This window comes from Oncorhynchus mykiss, chromosome 19, assembly GCF_057628025.1.
Source record: "Oncorhynchus mykiss isolate SJ-2025 chromosome 19, ASM5762802v1, whole genome shotgun sequence".
NCBI classification, from domain to species: Eukaryota; Metazoa; Chordata; class Actinopteri; order Salmoniformes; family Salmonidae; genus Oncorhynchus; species Oncorhynchus mykiss.
Window position 1 is genome coordinate 47,771,700 of NC_143040.1, and position 24,741 is coordinate 47,796,440.

At 42.0% G+C, this 24,741-nt stretch overlaps 1 protein-coding gene across 1 annotated transcript in view; it reads right to left on the reverse strand.

Annotated features, from left to right (window-relative positions):
- LOC110497787 (gamma-aminobutyric acid receptor subunit beta-1) overlaps positions 1-24,741 on the reverse strand; it is a 53,507-nt gene that overhangs the window by 18,111 nt on the left and 10,655 nt on the right. The window contains exon 4 of the mRNA XM_021574150.3: positions 2,534-2,754. Coding sequence (XP_021429825.1) covers positions 2,534-2,754 — 221 coding nt within the window. The remainder of the gene's footprint in view (positions 1-2,533; positions 2,755-24,741) is intronic.

Here is a 24,741-nt window from a genome sequence, read left to right on the forward strand (position 1 = left end):
ACCTTGCCAGCTCAGGGATTTGATCTAGCAACCTTTACGGTTACTGGCCCAACACTCTAACCACTAGGCTACCTGCCATCCCGTTTATGTAGCCATAAACCAATACTTAATCAAATCACACATCTAAGACCTTCCACTCCAGCACCACACCAGGTTAGCCACATGCTCGACTCCCTCTTAGCCCTAATTAACCTAACAAGCAACATAGATGTGTACAAAACACTGCAGCGTCTTCACAAAGATATGAACCACACAAGCTGCCTTTTAATCTAGACATTGAGCTCAATCACAACAACTCAAATGTAGCTAATGGGATTGATTGCCTGGTTGTCGTTAGCTTCCGCCATGATGTAACCTAGCCCGAAACCTGAAGACAGATGTTAGTGCCAGATGTTAGCTTTCAGAGGTAACGGCTAGATCAGAGACTTAACACTGTCCTCTTTGTGATGGGCGTGTCTCGCTGTCAACACAGTTTTGATTCCGGTCAATGGTCACATTGGTTCCGTGACTTAGATCACACGCCAAGTCTCTTGTCAGCAGCTGAGGTCACTGATGAGCTGATAAGGTTAAAATGAGATGTATATGAGTCAAATTACTGGGTTTAACTGTGGTGACGTCATTTTGCCTGAATCTTCGAGACAGATGTTATCTCCCAGAACTACCAGCTAGCCTTTAACTCAGCCAGTTAATGAGCTACAGCATGGGGTGACTAACTCTTGCCCTTGAGGTCCTCAGTTTCCACTGGGTTTCCTTTGCTCCCTCACAGTTAATTGATAAATTAATGTCAGTGATTGGATAAAGGATTACTTTAATCCGACCCTGGTGGTCCCGACAACTGGTGGTTAACGTAAACAAAACACAAATAATGCCTTCCCAGACAAACTATACTTTTTGGCTAGAACAAACATTCAAATGAGCACTAATGACAAAATCCACATCCACTGTCATGATTACAAGATATGCCACCTGACTAAAGTAATAAACATGTATTGGATCTTCCCTACAAACCCTAGAGATCTGCCTCGTAGCTCAAAAAAAGGATATCTAACTACAGAAACTGTCAAGTCATCATTCTCCCCCACCAAAGCGCTGAATCCCTTGTATCTCCACTGCATTATTGACAGTGGCTGCCCTTCAGTTCCCTTCGTTAGCTCGGTGCGGCTCAGCACTGCAGAGGCAAGGAGGGTAGCATGTTTGCCTGACGACTCAAACTGAATTCCTCCGATGCCATCATTAAAGTCGTTTGTGGTGATGTCAAAATTAAGGGTGTTGTACAAAATAAGTAATCAGCGATTGGATCATCTCTAACCAATCAGAGTATCGAAGCCAATAACAATTTTTTTAAACAACGCTTTACCCACATGTGTTCTGGCTCAACCCATCTGTTTCTGGGACCAATCAGATGGTCTAGAAGGTACTTCCATTCATGCTCTTAAAACCAACCCCCAGTCTGCAAAATTTGAAGGTCGGCTCTCATTATCACACATAAGCTCACACAAATGCACACATAGACACTAAGACGTAGACACGCATGCACGCACGCACACACACACACACACACAAACACAGAGGTTAAATTGGACCGGATCCCGCCGGGTCCGAGACCTGGCACCTACAGTATGATCCAAATGAGAACCAGGCGGAGCTGTAACCCAGTACCTTTGGTTATTGGAATTATCTAATGAAAAATTGTTATCCACATTTAACTTTCCACAGCCAACAACACGAGTAAGCAACAGCAAAATCAGACAAACCCATAGTAGAATAGTTTACCTATTCAATTGTTCAGCCTGTCACATTCTATGCCAGAAGATTATATTCCTCTCGAGGCACATTAAAATTGCGAGAGCCACACAGAGAAATATGCATGTCCAAAAACACACCTTTGAAAGCAGTTTTGATGCCCACTGTTAAAAGAGAAGGATCACAGAGCTTTCTAGTGTTACCAGGCTACACTTATTTCTCAAGTCCAAGAAATTAGTCAAATTCACCATTTGAGACCCTGAGCTTTTAGCAGCGGCATGGTTTATGCGCATTAGTCCTCGCCAATGGCGTTGAATTCATAGGGAAGACAGAGGCCAAATGTATATGTCAAGTATAACAGGCATACATTCACAGTACACAATCCTTAGTTAGCTGAGTGCCAGTGGAATGTTTTTTATGACATTCAAGTCATCAATACATCAGTTGCTAACTAGAGTTTGTGTTCTGGCTAATATTTGGGCCCAATTGGGTAAATGCAGATGGAAAACCCCCAGCCTATTTATAGCCACACCTGCCTGATCATACGGACCAATATGTTACTGAGCTAATTTCTGGAAGGGGAAATTATATTTATGATGTCAGCATCTTTCTATTTTGGAGTAGAATGTCCTTTTTACATAGTAACCAGAACTGACACACCCACATTTTTTTTATTGTATGGGAGGTCCTGGGAATCAAACCCACTACCCTGGCATTACAGTAGCCACGCTCTACCAACTGAGCTACAGAGGAGCCCAAGAACACGTAACGCTGATACGCACACACTCACCTGAGGCCGTAGAGCACAGTTCCGTCTGGATGCAGTCGGATCATTCTGTTCTTCACTGTGACCCCGTGCACAAAGGACTTCTTATCGTTGATGAAGTAGGTGTCAGGGACCCAGAGCGAGTCAGCCACCCTGTTGTCCAGCGTCAGGTTGAGGGGAATCCCTGTGTAGGACAAGCGCTTGTCCCTCCAGGACTGCTGGAAGTACATGGTGATGGTGTAATCCTAGGGGGGTGGAAGAGGAAGAAGGGTTGGGATGGTTAAGCAAACAATAGGAAAGTACATGGTGTATTTTGTTATTGGCTCTGTTCTTGGATGGTTCACTCTGTGCCTATTTGTGTGTGGCACTGTGTCTGGGCCAGGGCCAGAACACACGTGGGTGAACGTCCTTTGTCTGTGTGTTTGAGTGGATGTCTGGTTGGGTTGTCTGTGTGTGTAGCTAAGTGTGTGACTGACTACCTGCATGAGTGTATGAATTAGATCAGTGGTTGCTAACCAGGGGTACTAAGATTGGTGGTACAGGGAATACTTGAGAAGACTCATGAGACCATAGGCATACTGGTAAAATACACATGAGGGGGTACTTCAGGGGTACTCCGGGAAGAGCAAAATTCAGATGGTTGTACAGTAACAGAAAACGATTGGGGGAGCCACTGACTTACAGTATGACTAAGTGTGTATGTGTGAGTGTGTTACCAATTATTCAGACGGAGTCTCTGCTGTCAGTCTGTGTTGCACTGCAGTCTCCCACACAGTTTGCACCTTCTTTTTAAAAATAACTTGGCACAACCACAGACTCTGCAATAAGACCACGTACTGCTGAGGTGAATGAAGTTGTGTAACGTCAGTTCTTATTAAGTGCAGCAAACAGGCGACTCTCATGCCCGCTCCATTTGTCCCTCTGTTCCTTGGAGGGGCTGAGCATCTACAGTACTCTACCTCCATCACCTGCCCCATGGTCACTCCTGTCACGCCATCCGTCCGGTCCTCAAACTCTCCCCTTTCTCTATACCCCTGCGTCAGCACCCCAAACGTCAATCTAACTTTACTTTGAACTTTCACCTGTTTACTCTGTTGTTCTCTCGGTTTACACTTACAGTGCCTATCATAAGTACTCACCCCTCTTGGATTTCTTCACATTTAAATTGTCACAAGTGGGATTAAAATTTATTTAATTGCAATTTTTTGTCAAATGATCCACAAAAAATACTCTGGAAGAAAAATTCTAAAACATTTTTTTAAATTAATAAAAAATACATCTTGATTAGATACTGTAAGTATGCACCCCCTGAGTCAATACATGTTAAAAACATGTTTGGGGTAAATCCCTAAGAGTTTTGCACACCTGGATTATGCTATATTTGCCCATTATTAGTTTCAACATTCTTCAAGCTTGGTTGGTTGTTGACAGCCATTTTCAAGTTGGTTGAATCTGTGCATGAAATTCAGTACTCGACTGAGAGACCTTATAGATAATTGTGTGTACAGAGATGGGGTATTAATTTGAAAATCGTGTTTGTCAAATCGGAGGGCCTGTTGTCCGGACCTCTGGCAGTCTCTATGGGGGTGCCACAGGGTTCAATTCTCAGGCCGACTCTTCTCTGTATACATCAATGATGTCGCTCTCGGACTCCCCGGTGGCGCAGTGGTTAAGGGCGCTGTACTGCAGCGCCAGCTGTGCCATCAGAGTCCCTGGGTTCGCGCCCAGGCTCTGTCGTAACCGGCCGCGACCGGGAGGTCCCTGGGGCGACGCACAATTGGCCTAGCGTCGTCCGGGTTAGGGAGGGATTGGTCGGTAGGGATCTCCTTGTCTCATCGCGCACCAGTGCGCGCTAGCCAAGGTTGCCAGGTGCACGGTGTAGCCTCCGACACATTGGTGCGGCTGGCTTCCGGGTTGGATGCGCGCTGTGTTAAGAAGCAGTACGGCTGGTTGGGTTGTGTATCGGAGGACGCATGACATTCAGCCTTCGTCTCTCCCGAGCCCGTACGGGAGTTGTAGCAATGAGACAAGATAGTAGCTATTACAACAATTGGATACCACGAAATTGGGGAGAAAAAGGGGTAAAATAAAAAATATATACAGTGCCTTGCGAAAGTATTCGGCCCCCTTGAACTTTGCGACCTTTTGCCACATTTCAGGCTTCAAACATAAAGATATAAAACTGTATTTTTTTGTGAAGAATCAACAACAAGTGGGACACAATCATGAAGTGGAACGACATTTATTGGATATTTCAAACTTTTTTAACAAATCAAAAACTGAAAAATTGGGCGTGCAAAATTATTCAGCCCCCTTAAGTTAATACTTTGTAGCGCCACCTTTTGCTGCGATTACAGCTGTAAGTCGCTTGGGGTATGTCTCTATCAGTTTTGCACATCGAGAGACTGAAATTTTTCCCATTCCTCCTTGCAAAACAGCTCGAGCTCAGTGAGGTTGGATGGAGAGCATTTGTGAACAGCAGTTTTCAGTTCTTTCCACAGATTCTCGATTGGATTCAGGTCTGGACTTTGACTTGGCCATTCTAACACCTGGATATGTTTATTTTTGAACCATTCCATTGTAGATTTTGCTTTATGTTTTGGATCATTGTCTTGTTGGAAGACAAATCTCCGTCCCAGTCTCAGGTCTTTTGAAGACTCCATCAGGTTTTCTTCCAGAATGGTCCTGTATTTGGCTCCATACATCTTCCTATCAATTTTAACCATCTTCCCTGTCCCTGCTGAAGAAAAGCAGGCCCAAACCATGATGCTGCCACCACCATGTTTGACAGTGGGGATGGTGTGTTCAGCTGTGTTGCTTTTACGCCAAACATAACGTTTTGCATTGTTGCCAAAGAGTTCCATTTTGGTTTCATCTGACCAGAGCACCTTCTTCCACATGTTTGGTGTGTCTCCCAGGTGGCTTGTGGCAAACTTTAAACAACACTTTTTATGGATATCTTTAAGAAATGGCTTTCTTCTTGCCACTCTTCCATAAAGGCCAGATTTGTGCAATATACGACTGATTGTTGTCCTATGGACAGAGTCTCCCACCTCAGCTGTAGATCTCTGCAGTTCATCCAGAGTGATCATGGGCCTCTTGGCTGCATCTCTGATCAGTCTTCTCCTTGTATGAGCTGAAAGTTTAGAGGGACGGCCAGGTCTTGGTAGATTTGCAGTGGTCTGATACTCCTTCCATTTCAATATTATCGCTTGCACAGTGCTCCTTGGGATGTTTAAAGCTTGGGAAATCTTTTTGTATCCAAATCCGGCTTTAAACTTCTTCACAGCAGTATCTCGGACCTGCCTGGTGTGTTCCATGTTCTTCATGATGCTCTCTGCGCTTTTAACGGACCTCTGAGACTATCACAGTGCAGGTGCATTTATACGGAGACTTGATTACACACAGGTGGATTGTATTTATCATCATTAGTCATTTAGGTCAACATTGGATCATTCAGAGATCCTCACTGAACTTCTGGAGAGAGTTTGCTGCACTGAAAGTAAAGGGGCTGAATAATTTTGCACGCCCAATTTTTCAGTTTTTGATTTGTTAAAAAAGTTTGATATATCCAATACATGTCGTTCCACTTCATGATTGTGTCCCACTTGTTGTTGATTCTTCACAAAAAAATACAGTTTTATATCTTTATGTTTGAAGCCTGAAATGTGGCAAAAGGTCGCAAAGTTCAAGGGGGCCGAATACTTTCGCAAGGCACTGTATATATAATGATGTCGCTCTCGCTGCTGGTGATTCTTTGATCCACCTCTACGCAGACGACACCATCCTGTATACCTCTGGCCCTTCTTTGGATACTGTGTTAACTAACCTCCAGATGAGCTTCAATGCCATACAACTCTCCATCTGTGGCCTCCAACTGCTCTTAAATGCAAATTAAACTAAATGCATGCTCTTCAACAGATCGCTGCACGTACCTGCCCGCCCGTCCAGCATCACTACTCTGGACGGTTCTGACTTAGAATATGTGGACAACTACAAATACCTAGGTGTCTGGTTAGACTGTAAACTCTCCTTCCAGACTCACATTAAACACCTCCAATCCAAAATTAAATCTAGTATCGGCTTCCTATTTCGCAACAAAGCATCTTTCACTCATGCTGCCAATCATACCCTCGTAAAACAGACCATCCTACCGATCCTCGACTTCGGCGATGTCATTTACAAAATAGCCTCCAACACTCCACTCAACAAATTGGATGCAGTCTATCACAGTGCCATCCGTTTTGTCACCAAAGCCCCATATACCACCCACCACTGCGACCTGTATGATCTCGTTGGCTGGCCCTCGCTTCATACTCGTCGCCAATCCCATTGGCTCCAGGTCATCTACAAGTCTCTGCTAGGTAAAGCCCCGCATTATTTCAGCTCACTGGTCACCATTGCAGCACCCACCCGTAGCATGCGCTCCAGCAGGTATATCTCACTGGTCACCCCCAACGTTAATTCTTCCTTTGGCCGCCTCTCCTTCCAGTTTTCCGCTGCCAATGACTGGAACAAACTGCAAAAATCTCTGAAGCTGGAGACTCTTACCTCCCTCACTAGCTTTAATCACCAGCTGTCAGAGCAGCTCACAGATCACTGCATCTGTACATAGCTCATCTGTAAATAGCCCATCTAATCTACCTCATCCCCATACTGTATTTACAGTGCCTTGCGAAAGTATTCGGCCCCCTTGAACTTTGCGACCTTTTGCCACATTTCAGGCTTCAAACATAAAGATATAAAACTGTATTTTTTGTGAAGAATCAACAACAAGTGGGACACAATCATGAAGTGGAACGACATTTATTGGATATTTCAAACTTTTTTAACAAATCAAAAACTAAAAAATTGGGCGTGCAAAATTATTCAGCCCCCTTAAGTTAATACTTTGTAGCGCCACCTTTTGCTGCGATTACAGCTGTAAGTCGCTTGGGGTATGTCTCTATCAGTTTTGCACATCGAGAGACTGACATTTTTTCCCATTCCTCCTTGAAAAACAGCTCGAGCTCAGTGAGGTTGGATGGAGAGCATTTGTGAACAGCAGTTTTCAGTTCTTTCCACAGATTCTCGATTGGATTCAGGTCTGGACTTTGACTTGGCCATTCTAACACCTGGATATGTTTATTTTTGAACCATTCCATTGTAGATTTTGCTTTATGTTTTGGATCATGTTTCGAATACTTTCGCAAGGCACTGTATTTATTTATCTTGCTCCTTTGCACCCCAGTATCTCAACTTGCACATTCATTTTCTGCACATCCTACCATTCCAGTGTTTAATTGCAATATTGTAATTACCTTGCCACCACGGCCTATTTATTGCCTTACCTCTTATCTTACCTCATTTGCACATGCTATATATAGATTTTTTTCTACTCTATTATTGATTGTATGTTTGTTTATTCCATGTGTAACTTTGTGTTGTATGTGTCAAACTGCATTGCTTTATCTTGGCCAGGTCGCAGTTGCAAATGAGAACTTGTTCTCAACTAGTCTACCTGGTTAAATAAAGGTGAAATAAATGTTATTTTTAAAAACATTACGAAGAATTTTGTGTAGATCAGTGACCCCCCCCAAAAAAATCAACATTTTACTGCAGCGAGTTAAATCAGGTTCACACAGAGAGTTTCTTGGTAGTCTTAAACAAATCTACTTTGAAACAAAAGTATACACTTCACACATGTTTTAATTTTTTATTTCACCTTTATTTAACCAGGTAGGTTAGTTGAGAACAAGTTCTCATTTACAACTGCGGCCTGGCCAAAATAAAGCAAAGCAGTTCGACACATACAACAACACAGACACATGGAATAAACAAACATACAGTCAATAATACAGTAGGAAGAAAAGTAAATATACAGTGTGTACAAATGAGGTAAGATAAGGGAGGTAAGGCAATAAAATAGGCCATAGTGGCGAGGTAATTAAGATATAGCAATTAAACACTGGAGTGATAGATGTGCAGAAGATGAATGTGCAAGTGGAGATACTGGGGTGCAAAGGAGCTAAATAAATAAATACAGTATGGGGATGAGGTAGATGGATGGGGTATTTACAGATGGGCTACAGTGCCTTGCGAAAGTATTCGGCTCTCTTGAACTTTGCGACCTTTTGCCACATTTCAGGCTTCAAACATAAAGATATAAAACTGTATTTTTTTGTGAAGAATCAACAACAAGTGGGACACAATCATGAAGTGGAACGACATTTATTGGATATTTCAAACTTTTTTAACAAATCAAAAACTGAAAAATTGGGTGTACAAAATTATTCAGCCCCTTTACTTTCAGTGCAGCAAACTCTCTCCCGAAGTTCAGTGAGGATCTCTGAATGATCCAATGTTGACCTAAATGACTAATGATGATAAATACAATCCACCTGTGTGTAATCAAGTCTCCGTATAAATGCACCTGCACTGTGATAGTCTCAGAGGTCCGTTAAAAGCGCAGAGAGCATCATGAAGAACAAGGAACACACCAGGCAGGTCCGAGATACTGCTGTGAAGAAGTTTAAAGCCGGATTTGGATACAAAAAGATTTCCCAAGCTTTAAACATCCCAAGGAGCACTGTGCAAGCGATAATATTGAAATGGAAGGAGTATCAGACCACTGCAAATCTACTAAGACCAGGCCGTCCCTCTAAACTTTCAGCTCATACAAGGAGAAGACTGATCAGAGATGCAGCCAAGAGGCCCATGATCACTCTGGATGAACTGCAGAGATCTACAGCTGAGTTGGGAGACTCTGTCCATAGGACAACAATCAGTCGTATATTGCACAAATCTGGCCTTTATGGAAGAGTGGCAAGAAGAAAGCCATTTCTTAAAGATATCCATAAAAAGTGTCGTTTAAAGTTTGCCACAAGCCACCTGGGAGACACACCAAACATGTGGAAGAAGGTGCTCTGGTCAGATGAAATCAAAATTGAACTTTTTGGCAACAATGCAAGACGTTATGTTTGGCGTAAAAGCAACACAGCTCATCACCTTGAACACACCATCCCCACTGTCAAACATGGTGGTGGCAGCATCATGGTTTGGGCCTGCTTTTCTTCAGCAGGGACAGGGAAGATAGTTAAAATTGATGGGAAGATGGATGGAGCCAAATACAGGACCATTCTGGAAGAAAACCTGATGGAGTCTGCAAAAGACCTGAGACTGGGGCGGAGATTTGTCTTCCAACAAGACAATGATCCAAAACATAAAGCAAAATCTACAATGGAATGGTTCAAAAATAAACATATCCAGGTGTTAGAATTGCCAAGTCAAAGTCCTGACCTGAATCCAATCGAGAATCTGTGGAAAGAACTGAAAACTGCTGTTCACAAATGCTCTCCATCCAACCTCACTGAGCTCGAGCTGTTTTGCAAGGAGGAATGGGAAAAAAATTCAGTCTCTCGATGTGCAAAACTGATAGAGACATACCCCAAGCGACTTACAGCTGTAATCGCAGCAAAAGGTGGCGCTACAAAGTATTAACTTAAGGGGGATGAATAATTTTGCACGCCCAATTCTTCAGTTTTTGATTTGTTAAAAAAGTTTGAAACATCCAATAAATGTCGTTCCACTTCATGATTGTGTCCCACTTGTTGATTCTTCACAAAAAAATACAGTTTTATATCTTTATGTTTGAAGCCTGAAATGTGGCAAAAGGTCGCAAAGTTCAAGGGGGCCGAATACTTTCGCAAGGCACTGTATGTGCAATGATCTGTGAGCTGCTCTGACAGCTGGTGCTTGAAGTTAGTGAGGGAGATAAAGAGTCTCCAGCTTCAGCGATTTTTGCAGTTCGTTCCAGTCATTGGCAGCAGAAAACTGGAAAGAAAGGCGGCCAAAAGAGGAATTGGCTTTGGGGGTGACCAGTGAAATATACCTGCTGGAGAGCGTGCTGCGGGTGGGTGCTTCTATGGTGACCAGGGTAACACATAGCACATAACACCTGCATTGCTTGCTGTTTGGGGTTTTAGGCTGGGTTTCTGTACAGCACTTTGATATAGCTGCTGATGTAAGAAGGGCTATATAAATACATGTGATTTGATTTGGTTATGCGCATAAAGAAATAAGACGTCTGTACCGTGTCAGATATATGTATTACATTTTGAGTTTGCATCCCAATATTACACTTTATATACATCACAGAAGACAGAAATATAACTCAACCATTTGACATAGAAACATCAGATTTTCTGCGAAAAAAAGAAAGAAATATTAATATTAATAACATTCCACCCATGAATGAGGCCTCTAGAGGGCGCTTTGGTCATTTGACTGCATCTATTTCAATCCCACATTGTAACTCAACAAAATGTGAAAAAATCTAAGAGAGTAAATACGTATGATAGGCACTGTATACTTGAGGGATGCATAAAGGCTTTATAAAAAGCTACATGCACAGTCATGATAAGCTTGATGCCGACATGAGCTATTGTTGTGTCTATCAATGGCTAAGCCGGAAGGTTAAGTCGGTTTTCGAGATAGTTTAGATAAGTCAATGAGAGAGAAGAAGGATGATGTGTCAATAAACCTGAGGTGCAATGCAAAGAGCTCATATTTAGTCTCTGCTATAAGCACACTGTCCGATATCAGAGGGTAACTTCCCTTGCATATCAATTGGTGTGCATGACAGTGTGTGAGAGAGAGGGGAGGGTATGGAATGATAATAACAGAGCTGATCATTAGGTGACAGAGACTGTTGCCAAGGTGCATAAGGTCCTCAAGATCACTCAAGGTCTTTGAGAAAAAGACGTGCCAGCAACAGCAAAACATCTGTATGAGAAAGATCTCAACTGTGTTTGTTGTAATTCGGTACTCTGTTGATATTGAAAATGGTGTGCCAGATTTATCTAGCGTTTGCACCAGTGTGAAATTACAGAGGGAATTACGTATAAATAGAAGAGCAAAAAGTAAAACATACCGTGGGAAAGAGATGAGAAAACTAACATGACGGTATATTTAATCACCATGTCTCATTTTAAAGTTCTTTGTTATATACAGTATACATTAAATGCCATTGCCTTTGAAGATACTAATTGTAACAGTTTAATACTTTATATGTTCAATTAGCTCTCTCTTTAGATGTGTTATCGAAGGTCAAGTGAGGTATTCTCCAGGGCTCTGTTCTGGGGCCGTCTTAAAATCTGCTATTTTTGATCCACTGCTATGGTTTGATCCAAGTGACAGCACTGCGGCATCTTTTCCCAATCTGAAGACTTGAGGTTGAGGGGACAGCAGAAAACAGGACAAACAAAACCAAATGATTAAAAATGAATGGAGATCATTTATATCAGCCATCCAAAAAGCCTTGCAGGCATTTTGATGAAACACACTTCAAAATGCTTCACTTAACTGCTGGTAACCTTTTCTGAGGGCTGGCAGGGGAGAGTTGCATCACTCCGGTTTCTATCAGTCTAATCTGGGTTGCAAAGCTGCAGTTAAGATTCCACTCACAGCGTTCAAGCTTTCCAGCATTAGTTGCAGTTTGCAAAGATGCTTATGCAGGCATTTCAGAACATGCTTCAGGGAAATAAACTTTCATGAAAAAAAGCTTATTGGAGACACATTTCCACATTTTTCTTTCTTATTCACAGATGAAGGAACAATAAGCTGGTTATCCAAGGACAAACTTAATGTTTTAAAATGCGAACACACTAAATTATTTGTCTGCTTTAAAGCATGTCTACTGCTTTTGCTTAGACCGCGCTGGTCATTTTAAAAAGTTGCTTCAGAACGTTGATGCTTGATAAATGTCAATACTAGATTGATGTGAATGATCAAGGCCAAGAGATCTGTACCTGTCAACCCTCCGCCATGTGTAAGTGATAACTGCTTCTAGAATGCAGATGTAACAGTATTTACTTTCACTATTACACAAAAGATGGAACCATCCTGTAATTGAGTTGGTCCTCTCAGTCCATATAAGAATATAATCAATTAAATACAGGCTGTCATACTCACATTTGCACGAATAAGATATTATTAACAGATTAATAACTATATTGGAGAACCTGCGAATTGTATGGAGAAAAAAAAACATGATAGATTTAGAAGGCTAATCAGTAAAGTACAGATACAAGCCAATTACCGTACATGTAAAACAATAAATTACAGATAGGGGAATTACAAATCCACAGAAACTGTTAATGAGCAACATAAACCTGGGATGACATAGCTTTAAGTGAGAACTGCTGCCTCATAAGGCTGGGAACAGAGAAGAGGAGGAGAGAGAAGGAGAGAATGGGGGACGTTGCAGCTCTGTCCCTCATTGGGGATGAACATTTTCCTTGGATTCTATTATTAGAAACAGCTGTTCCCCTAGACGCCCGCTTTTCCATCATCACTCTAGCACCTCAGTGTTTCCGTTTCCACAGCAGAAAGTCTTAAACGTGAGCAGAATACCGTTATGCATATGAGAGAGCTAAAGCAGAGTGCCCGATGCTGCACTGCACACACACACACACACACACACACACACACACACACACACACACACACACACACACACACACACACACACACACACAAAGGGAAACAGGGGCAGGCGTTGCCCTTGGCATGTTTCCTCTCCCTCCCATTTCCTTTGTTGATGTATGATAGTCACTCTTTAAAGTGAGCGCGCCCCTACTCCTCTCCATCTTTCACCGCACCGCGGACGACAACATGGGCTCTCTCCTACGCACGTAAGCACCGCGCTATCCCCTCTGCAGTGTGCTTCTTCGTGACCTAATTCCTCCCAATCCATGCCCATCTACGGGTTGCAGACTGTAATACATCACAGGATAGAGGGAGAGAGGGTGGGAGGAGAGGGGTAGAGATGGCGGTGCAGTCTTCCCTTCCAGCCTAGTTACTGTAAAAACTTCTGCAGCATTTGGCAATAATAATGAAAACATTTGCTGGCAACTGGGTCTGCAGATATTCATTGGATGAATGGTGCTCATTGCATGAGAGCAGCCTTGTTTCAGATTTTTCTGGGCATCATTGCAGTATTCACTCATGCATTCATGCATGGACGCACACATGCAAGTAAGCAAATACACACACACAAAATACCAAATGTTACTATGGCGTACAGCTCCCTCAAAAGACTACAAAATGTCTGCATCTATTGCTCTGTTCTTCTGTAGTATAATCTTCGGATCATTTCCTATGCTTGTGTCTTGAGTGGAAATGTTGCATAGGACTTGTCCTGCTGTTACACATTCCAAACATGGTTGGATCCCTGACAAAAACAGACATGATACACCATTCAGTCCCACTGAGGAAAGTTTTTGACAAAGGTCTCTGCAGCTTCTTCTGCTGTCGGACGTGCCGATGAAGAAAAGTCAAGCACACAACCCAAGACTCTCACCTGTCAATCAAATTTAAAGATCCCACCAAGTGGTTCTCACAAGTCAGAGGAATTACCAGCCTGCTTAGTGAAAAATGTTAGCTCCGCTTGCATTTAAAAGCCTGTATAATGTTGTGTTGTTGTGTTTCAAGGTCGTCCAAGACTTCTCTTCATTAATTTACTGTCAATGAGTTATTGAGCAAGATTCGAGTCGTCAAGTCAAGTCAATGTGCTTTCGAGACATGAGTGCAACTTGGGTGCACAGCATAACTAAGAACTCATCAGATTGTGTAACTATGTGTTACTGCAGGTGACTGACTATATTGCGATTTGAGTGGACTGAAGCTTGTGTTATAGGTCCTTGGATAGGAGGAGGGTTGTGATTGGTTTAATAGTCAGGATGTACATTGAATGTACAAACACAGGTCTTGCATAAAATGTATATGTATGCATACCAGAGATGGGGTCAAATTAATTTAAATTCCAATCTATTGACTGAATGCATTAGACATGGAGTTGGCTGGAATTCAAATTAATTTAACCCGAACTCAGGGGTCTATACATCTATTGCACACCTCCATATCCGCCACTCCCCGCCACCCACCCACCCACCCACGACCACGTCTTCCTATCACTTAAACCAATCACCACCTTCTCCCTTGTTTCCATGCCAACACCTCCACATAAAGTCATACACATGTAAGAAAGTGACAATTCAATAAACTTATTGAGATTCTCTTGGTGGTGAGGAGAGCAGAAAAAGCCTTTCTCAGACTTTCTTTCCCTTGTGACTTTCTATCTTTCAAATTTCCAGAGAGGTTTAGGTCAGTGGAGAATGATTACATTAAGCATTAAACCTGAGTGCCCTCTGTCGCTCCGCACTGTCGGCAGCCTCATGTTTTATCCCGCGCTCCCACTGGCTGGGCAGTACCCATGATGTTCCTTATAGGAAATGCTGCTCGACATCTAATCAGATGGGGAACCATTAACCTCCAGTCTAATGGGTCTGGAATTCTGACAGTCTACGAAGTTACACTAGGACGCTGTTATAAGGCTCTGCGTACTCTCTGTGTGATGAAATCTTAGCTCTCAATCTTACTTACAAAATGGATCCATGAAATGCTGATCTCTCATTTTTTCACTTGCTATCAAACACAAGAGCTTTCTAATATGCATTGTTGAACGCTGTTTGATTTTACAATGGTTGACTAAAATGGCCTGGGAATGCTGTTTGATTTCACATTGGTTTACTAAAATGGCCTGGGAATGCTGTTTGATTTCACATTGGTTTACTAAAATGGCCTGGGAATGCTGTTTGATTTCACATTGGTTGACTAAAATGGCCTGGGAATGCTGTTTGATTTCACATTGGTTTACTAAACTGGCCTGGGAATACTGTTTGATTTCACATTGGTTGACTAAAATGGCCTGGGAATGCTGTTTGATTTCACATTGGTTTACTAAAATGGCCTGGGAATGCTGTTTGATTTCACATTGGTTGACTAAAATGGCCTGGGAATGCTGTTTGATTTCACATTGGTTGACTAAAAATGGCCTGGGAATGCTGTTTGATTTCACATTGGTTGACTAAAATGGCCTGGGAATGCTGTTTGATTTCACATTGGTTGACTAAAAATGGCCTGGGAATGCTGTTTGAGTTCACATTGGTTTACTAAAAAGGCCTGGGAATGCTGTTTGATTTCACATTGGTTTACTAAAAAGGCTTACAAATAAGCAGCAAGACACCCCCAAAGTTTCATCACACTAACATTTTGTGAATTCATAGGCTATTTCTGCAGACAAGATGGTAAACAGTATGCACTCTGACTGCTTCAAAAAAGAACCAGTGTACTGTACGACAAATAGGCAGCACTGTATGGTACCTTACCAGTACACTGCAGTACAGACAGAGCCAGTGACAGATTAGATTAAACGCTAAATTCACCCATCTGTTCTGGATCAGGTTCACCAAGGGGTTAAAGAAAATGAAGTAACTCGCTTTAAATTCATCTCACAGAGCTCTTAGCGCAAGAATGTCTCCACTCATCTCCTCATCTGCATTATTTCCAGGCCTGAATGGCGAGAGAGCACAAAGAAAGAGAGCAGTTCCACTGCAGCAGTCTGCCTCGTATGGGGGAAATGTCACCTATTACTCTGCATACATATCACTGAGCAACCCAACTTTAATATGGCACATGACAAAATAATGGAGAAACAGACACTCTGACACCGTCTTTGAGTCATCATCTCAGTTTATAGTGCCACTGACTCCCTACTCCCTCACTATTTTCAGAGAGATGAAATCTTTAGAGTACAAGGACCCAACCAGACACCCCATGACTCTCTCATACTGTAGTTACTGCAGCAATATAAATGTTGTACCAGAGACTATAGAAAAATCGCCATAGGATTTATTGAAGTGAATTTGGGAGGGGAACTGGAACTCAAAACTCTGCACCTAGAGGTCGACCGATTATGATTTTTCAACGCCGATGCCGATACCGATTATCGGAGGACCAAAAAAGCCGATACCGATTAATTCAGACTATTTTTTTTAAATTTCTTTGTAATGGTGACAATTACAACAATACTGAATGAACACTTTTCTTTTACCTTAATATAATACATCAATAAAATCCATTTAGCCTCAAATAAATAATGAAACATGTTCAATTTGGTTTAAATAATGCAAAAACAAAGTGTTGGAGAAGAAAGTAAAAGTGCAATATGTGCCATGTAAAAAAGCTAACGTTTAAGTTCCTTGCTCAGAACATATGAAAGCTGGTGGTTCCTTTTAACGTGAGTCTTCAATATTCCCAGGTAAGAAGTTTTAGGTTGTAGTTATTATAGGAATTATAGGACTATTTCTCTCTATACCATTTGTATTTCATATACCTTTGACTATTGGATGTTCTTATAGGCACTTTAGTATTGCCAGTGTAACAGTATAGCTTCCGTCCCTCTCCTCGCCCCTACCTGGGCTCGACCCAGGAACACATTGACAAAAGCCAACCTCGAAGCATCGTTACCCATCGCTCCACAAAAGCCGCGGCCCTTGTAGAGCAAGGGGAACAACTACTCCAAGTCTCAGAGCGAGTGACGTCACCGATTGAAACGCTATTAGCGCACACCCCGCTAACTAGCTAGCCATTTCACATCGGTTACACCAGCCTAATCTCGGAAGTTGATAGGCTTGAAGTCATAAACAGCTCAATGCTTGAAGCATTGCAAAGAGCTGCTGGCAAACGCACGAAAGTGCTGTTTGAATGAATGCTTACGAGCCTGCTGCTGCCTACCATCGCTCAGTCAGACTGCTCTATCAAATATCAAATCATAGACTTAATTATAACATAATAACACACAGAAATACGAGCCTTTGGTCATTGATATGGTCAAATCCGGAAACTATCATTCCAAAAACAAAACGTTTATTCTTTCAGTGAAATACGGAACCGTTCCGTATTTTATCTAACGGGTGGCATCCCTAAGTCTAAATATTGCTGTTACATTGTACAAACTTCAATGTTATGTCATAATTATGTATAATTTTGGCAAATTAATTACGGTCTTTGTTAGGAATAAATGGACTTCACACAGTTCGCAACGAGCCAGGCGGCCCAAACTGCTGCATAAAATAACTGACTGCTTGCACGGAACGCAAGAGAAGTGACACAATTTCCCTAATTATAAGAAATTCATGTTAGCAGGCAATATTAACTAAACATGCAGGTTTAAAAAATATATACTTGTGTATTGATTTTAAAGAAAGGCATTGATGTTTATGGTTAGGTTTGGTGCAACGACAGTGCTAAATCATCACCCGTTTGGCGTAGTAGGCTGTGATTCGACGAGAAATTATTATATCCATGCAGGACATGCTAGATAAACTAGTAATATCAGTAGTTAACTAGTGATTATGTTAAGATTGATTGTTTTTTATAAGATAAGTTTAATGCTAGCTAGCAATTTACCTTGGCTTCTTGATGCCCTCGCATATCAGGTAGTCAGCCTGCCATGCAGGCTTCTTGTGGAGTGCAATGTAAGGCAGCTGATTAGAGCGTTGGACTAGTAACCGGAAGTTTGCAAAAACGAATCCCCAAGCTGACAAGGTAAAACTCTGTCGTTCTGCCCTTGAACAAGGCAGTTAACCCACCTAGGCATTAATTGAAAAGAAGAATGTGTTCTTAACTGACTTGCCTAGTTAAATAAAGGTGCAAAAAAATAAATTTAACAATAAAGAAAATCGACCAAATCGGTGTCCAAAAATACCGATTTCCGATTGTTATGAAAACTTGACTTCGGCCCTAATTAATTGGCCATTCCGATTAATTGGTCGACCTCTAGCACCTACACTGTGCGCCTACACTGTCCTCTCTAGGTTTCTTCCTAGGTTCCTGTCTTTCTAGGGAGTTTTTCCTAGCCACCGTGCTTCTACATCTGCATTGCTTGCTGTTTTTTTTCTTTTTTCTTCTTCTGTTTTTTCCTTCTTTTTTTTTAACCCCTTTTGTCTCCCTAATTTTGTGGTATCCAATTGTTAGTAATTACTATCTTGTCTCATTGCTACAACTCCCGTACGGGCTCGGGAGAGACGAAGGTCGAAAGCCATCCGTCTTCCGAAACACAACCCAACCAAGCCGCACTACTTCTTAACACAGCACGCATCCAACCCGGAAGCCAGCCACACCAATGTGTTGGAGGAAACACCGTGCACCTGGCGACCTTGGTTAGCGTGCACTGCGCCCGGGCCGCCACAGGAGTCGCTGGTGCGCGATGAGACAAGGATATCTCTACCGGCCAAACCCTCCCTAACCCGGACGACGTTAGGCCAATTGTGCGTCGTCCGGTCGCAGCCGGCTGCGACAGAGCCTGGGCGCAAACCCAGGGTCTCTGGTGGCACAGCTAGCGCTGGAAAGCAGTGCCCTAGACCACTGCACCACCTGGGAGGCCGCTGCTTGGGGTTTTAGGCTGGGTTTCTGTATAGCACTTTGTGACATCTGCTGGTGTACATAGGGCTTTATAAATACATTTGATTGATTGATTAATTGTGCAGTGCCTTGGTTGTTCTTTTCCAGGGGTAAATAAAATAAAACTGTCAATCAAACCCAGGTGGGTGGGCTCCTGTGTCCTCAGTGCTTGGACTCCTGATCATGGCATAGCATACAGTAGCATGGGCAACAGATTTTGAGCTGAGATTAAGTTGTTTGAACAGAGAACCCACCCCTGACACCTTGATCTTTCCCACTGGTGAGATGAAGTGCTATCGGCAGAGCATCACATAAATCCTCATCCTTAGATGGCGGCGGACACATCAATCTCCCAAACAGATCAATAACTCCTGACCACAAGCCACTATGAGGGCTTCATAAGGTGCTCAATACAGTAGCTGCAGTGGAGATACATAAGGTGCAATGACAGGAGGAGTAGTGGGGGTTCGTAAGCTTCCTCATACTAACAACTGGGCCTACCATGGGGAATTCTCATTCAGCATAATCACATTTCTTGGCTAACCAGCGCAACATAGCACACATGTCGACAAGAGCGAGGGCGTTACCTATATTTTCATTAACAACCCAATAAAGTGATTATTGCCTGCCTGCCTGTGCTGTTGATTGATTTTGGCACAAGTGTGCTTCCATGGGGCCTGGGAGAGAGTTCTACAGTATATTGAGTGTGGCTGTCACTTCATGAGAGTCATGGCTATACTAACCGTGCACGTGCGGCAGCACTCCTACCGCTCTAACCTTGAGAAACAGAGATGCTACTTTCAAATCTTCCCAAAAATCTGAAAAGAAATGGACTGTGACACAGAGTCAAAGCAATTCCACGGCGGTTGCCATGATAACAAAACAGCTTTTGTGCATCGCTAACAAACACAACTTTTACTTGACGTCACTCAAGCTTGTAAAAAGAGAGGTCCTCACATGTCAAACAAACAGACCACTAAAATCTAGGTACAGTCCGCAATATGAGTTATAGTTAAAGGAAGAAAGCCCAAAGAGAAAGGAAAGGGAGTGTGGGTCGGAGAGAGGAGTAGAGATAGACAAAGATAAAGAGAGCCCAGCACCAATTCATTACAGTATCTTACACCAGCCACAAGGGGAGAATGACCTGCTATTTCGTAAAGTCTTAAAGTCTTAAGTAGAGCAAAGAGTGCTCAAATCTCTCTGATGCTACAATCCTGCAGAAATCAGACCATTAAATAATCTGAAAACAAGACATCCATTATATCAAGTCTCAAACACATACTAACTTAATCAAATACTCCTTTAATCTCTAGAAATACGTATTATTGACTGAGCAGAAATCCCGCAGCCTTTATTACCTCTGTAGTACACTTCCCCATTGGGAAGCACTACTTTCATGTAGGCAGTGTGACATCCTGGCGACAAGCAACAATGTAGGTTATCCAATACCTGAACACATGCAGCAGCCCTTTTCCAATGAATGTTTGAGGTCGCTCAGGCAGAAATGTTGCCACAGCCAATCACTCAACTCAGGAAGAGAAAGAATACGAGTCTGACCCTTGTGACCTCACAGCAAACCTCCTACAGCTCATGTCGCATCAGTATCGTCTCGTTACTAGCCGGTTGCCTTTGACAGCACAGCATGTCTGATGACTAAGGCCGGTAAGAGTGAGACAATGACCTGAAATATCCTTGTATAATCCTTTTGGTACTGCCACGTTTTGCCGCTAAATCAGCATACAGCCCGGCCTGCCTCAGACGAATTTCAATGGCACTGCAAGGTTGTATTTTTTGTTGAAGAAGTAAGGGCCAAGTGGAATTACCCTCCTGTGATTTGGTAAAAATACAAATAAAGCCTTTATACTATGCTTTTACCTGAAATAGTCATGCTTAGGATAGCATTACATCTCTATGATGAATCTCTCTGTAGCAAATGAACAGTACTAGCATTATATGCAAATAATACAGTACCACTGTTAGCATTATCTGAACTCAAAGCTAACATAAGTTGTTTGAACTTATCTAGTCTATGTAGCCTAGGCTGAGTGCTTTTAAGATGGATGTTCAAGAAATATATGTATTCTATTTTAATTTGTATTCGGTAATTGTGATGCATTTTGGCCCATTTCCTCACATACTAGAGTACACATGCTGAGCCGCATTCTAGGGGTACATAGTAAGCATGGGGATCGACCTTGAATAATAAAATCAACACATTTACTGTCTCATAACGATGTCCCAATAACCCAATTCAACATATATAATATATTGAATGTGTAAACTGCTCTTCCAACCTATGATTAGCTCACAAACTATATAATTGTATCTGTTACATGACTTGTCTGTTAATTGTCTACTAAACAAGCTATAGCCCCTCTTGCCTTCTTAGCGAAATCTGTGAGTCGCTTGCATTTGCGCATCACATTTTCTAAAGAATGTCATTTCTAGTTCAAAATTGTGTCTTCTCCAAAGACTGTTGATTTTCTATTTGAATAAAATCCTCTTCTTAGTCGGCTGTGTCTTGCACTTCTCCCTGTTTGCTCCTCTATATTTTTCCTTTGCTAATCTATCACAAATGTATTTCACTTTGGGTTAGACCAAAGAAGTGCGTTGGCATCCGTCAGGGATAGTCAAGCGGCTTTAGCTGAGGAGCTTTAACAAAAAGCTAATGGGGTGTGAAGTCTGCAGAGAATTTGACAAAAGTGGGAGAAAAAGGAGTTTCATTAAGTGGGACATCCTCTATGAATGAGCGACGTTCATTTTCATAAAAACAACAACAACAAAAAACATTTCTTACCCCTTCAAGCATCAACCTTTTAAAAGGTTACACCCGAACAGTACATTATAAAAAGCTGGGACCTGTTTCTTAAAAAAATAAAAAAGCAAGAACAAAGAGTTTGATGATCAGATTCATGAATTCGATTGGACTGCATTGCAGTCGTTGCAGAAGGGAGGGAACCACAGCGCAGGGATAGCACATGAGGACCGTCTTGAAGGGAATGCAGAACCTCAGACACAATTCAAAGCATTGAAACCCCTGAAGAAAGCTGTAGTCTACTGCTCTTGATAAAGACTACAGCTTGAAATGGAAGGTTAACTGTGCGGAGTCTGCCAATATACTTACAGGAATGTAATAAATACATTGTTTTAGTGGGACCAATAACCTTGACTGTCTGGAGTGCAAAGTATGCTGTCATTTAAGTATAGAATAGTAGTAGTATGATGTGCATACCTGATGGTGGAACGTTGGTGCAAAGAACCTACAATATGATAGTCGAGTGACAGTCAGGTATTACTCACAACCTTTATTTAACCAGGTAAGTTAGTAATGACCTGGCAGGGTAGGGGGGTTCTGGTGGGAGAAAGAGAGAGATCCTGCCAACAGATGAGAAGGTAAATATATGTATTTTTTAAAACATGATCACACAGCTCTTAGTTTAACCCAGAAGAGCTGTAATTCGAAGCCACAATCGGAAGTGCTGCCCCTGCATTAGTTTGTAAACTTTGCAACTGGTTCTTGCGAAAATGTAACTGCCACTCAGTTATTTCGTAGTAAGCACCCTCCAAACCAAAAACGAGGGTGTGGTTTTGTGATATGTGATTTATAAAACATACGGTTGTACAATGTACATTCAGAAACCTTTCTAGATGCAAACATCCAGTGCAGTCCAAATCTCAAGTAGCTTGTCATAAAAAATGCAGTGCTTGCCCCCCAAAAGTATACTGGGTGACAGTGATGTTGCAGGGTGTAAAGTACATGCAATGAAATAGTACTATAGAATATAATCAATTTATATTGTGACCAGTATGACTAATGTTTCGGTGTGGCCTTTCTCAAGGAGAGCCGGTGCCAAATGTCTCCATCAGACAGAGCATAAAACCTCCTCCAGCCTCCCAGTCTCATTCACATTAAAATGCAAAACCGGGGAGAGGCCACAGAGGCACAATCAATGACCCATCCAGGCTGTTAGGCTATCCAATCAGAAGTCCTCTGGACCCGGCTCAGAGAAAACAGCACCTTCCATTTTTGCGAGCAGATTTTGTCAGTAGGAATCCAACCTAATAAACAATTCATAACCTTGGCTCAAGATGACAGCTCATCATTGACTCCGCAAACTCTGTCTACATTTACTTGGCAAATTTCGTATCCCATGTGGAAATGACTTATGTATGAATGCTATGAATGTAAATAATGGAAAATGCTTTGTTCAAGTGCAAGCCTGTGACTTACACTTCATAATTCAATGAAGCCTTTTAACAATAAAGGCCACTTCAGAAGGGATGCTCACCTGTGTAAAGCTCCTGCATGCACTCTACTATCGGATGTCACAAATAACTCAATAGTAGGCTACTCAGTAAAGGGATCCATTTCTTTGGATTAATGGGTTTCAGACAATCAAAAAAAATATGTATTTGAAAAAATATACAAATGTGAAATGTATGGAGGCATTGCCATTGATACTCAATGGCCAGTTGAATGAACTGAAACACAGATACTAAGGGTCTATTCAATCAGATCCGCTTTAGCTGACATCCGCATGGCTGATGTTTTGACGGTGTCGGATGTGGAACTGCATTAGAGCTGTCAAATCCACAAGCAGCTCCTGCCATTATACCTAAAGCAGACATTGCCATTGGCCGCACGGAGTTGCATTAAGAGAAATCCCATGCAGGCTTGTTTACAAGTTCACACACTGGAATGTGAGACATAATCTAGAGCACAATTAGGCTGATAGAAATACTCATTATTTTGTTGAATAGTTGAACAATTTTCAATTTGAGCGTCATTATTATTATTATTCTATATATTGTTTGTAATTTTGCCCCCTTTTTCGTGACATCCAATTGCGATCCAATTACGATCTTGTCTCATCGCTGCAACTCCCCAACGGGCTCGGGAGAGGCGAAGATCGAGTCATAGCGTCCTCTGAAACATGACCCACCTAGCCGTGCTTCTTAACACCTGCTCGCTTAACCCGGAAGCCAGCCGCACCCATGTATCGGAGGAAAAACACTGTTCATCTGACAACCTGAAGTTAGCTTGCAAGAGCCCGGCCCACCACATTTAACGCGAGTGGGAAGGGTGTGGCTTCGTGACAATGATCAAGAGCAGCTGCTCACTGATTTGACAGCTCCAATGCAGTTACACATCTAACATTGGCAAAACAACAGCTATGTGGGTGTCGGATACCGCTGGTTAATGCATAATCTGATTGAATCTAAGCCTAAACTATAATAATTTTCTGCAAATAGTCTGTTCTTCATAAATGATCAATTGTGTTGAAACGAGATATAATGATCTATTATAGATATATTAATATGTTATTATAGCTATTACTTTGGTATTATCATTATTGAACTGAAAAGGTTCACCAATCAAAAACAAAATGGGTATTTGAGAGGCAATTTTGAATATCATTAGTGTGTTTGAAAGAACTATAGAGTTGAGAATCTTCAGGACCTTACCAATGATGAACATTGGACAAATGTTTAACCTTTTCACATTAGTTACTGTAATGCTCTTGCCTAACCAGATTTTCCTACAGGCATGATTTGCAGACTGTTTGTGTATACTGAAGGTTATGACTCAGTCCTGCTGGTAGAATACTGCTAGCCAGTGTCATGTCCACAGTGCCAAGTCTGACCAGGAGGAAGCTTTGCTGATCAGCCACAGTGACTGACTGACTGACTAGCTGGCAGTGCATGGCAATCCCACCCTGTTACTATCACAAAACACCACATGATCTCCGGTGTGTATAGCATACAACAGTATATGCATGTAGTGTATGTAACAAGCGCCAGCAACACACACATACGTCATATTCAGAGCTACAGTAAAGCCATACCGTGACAAGATTTGCAGTATATCATTTAACCTGTGATAAAAAAAAAACATAATGGGCTTTCGGAAAGTATTCAGACCTCTTGATTCTTTCCACATTTTGTTA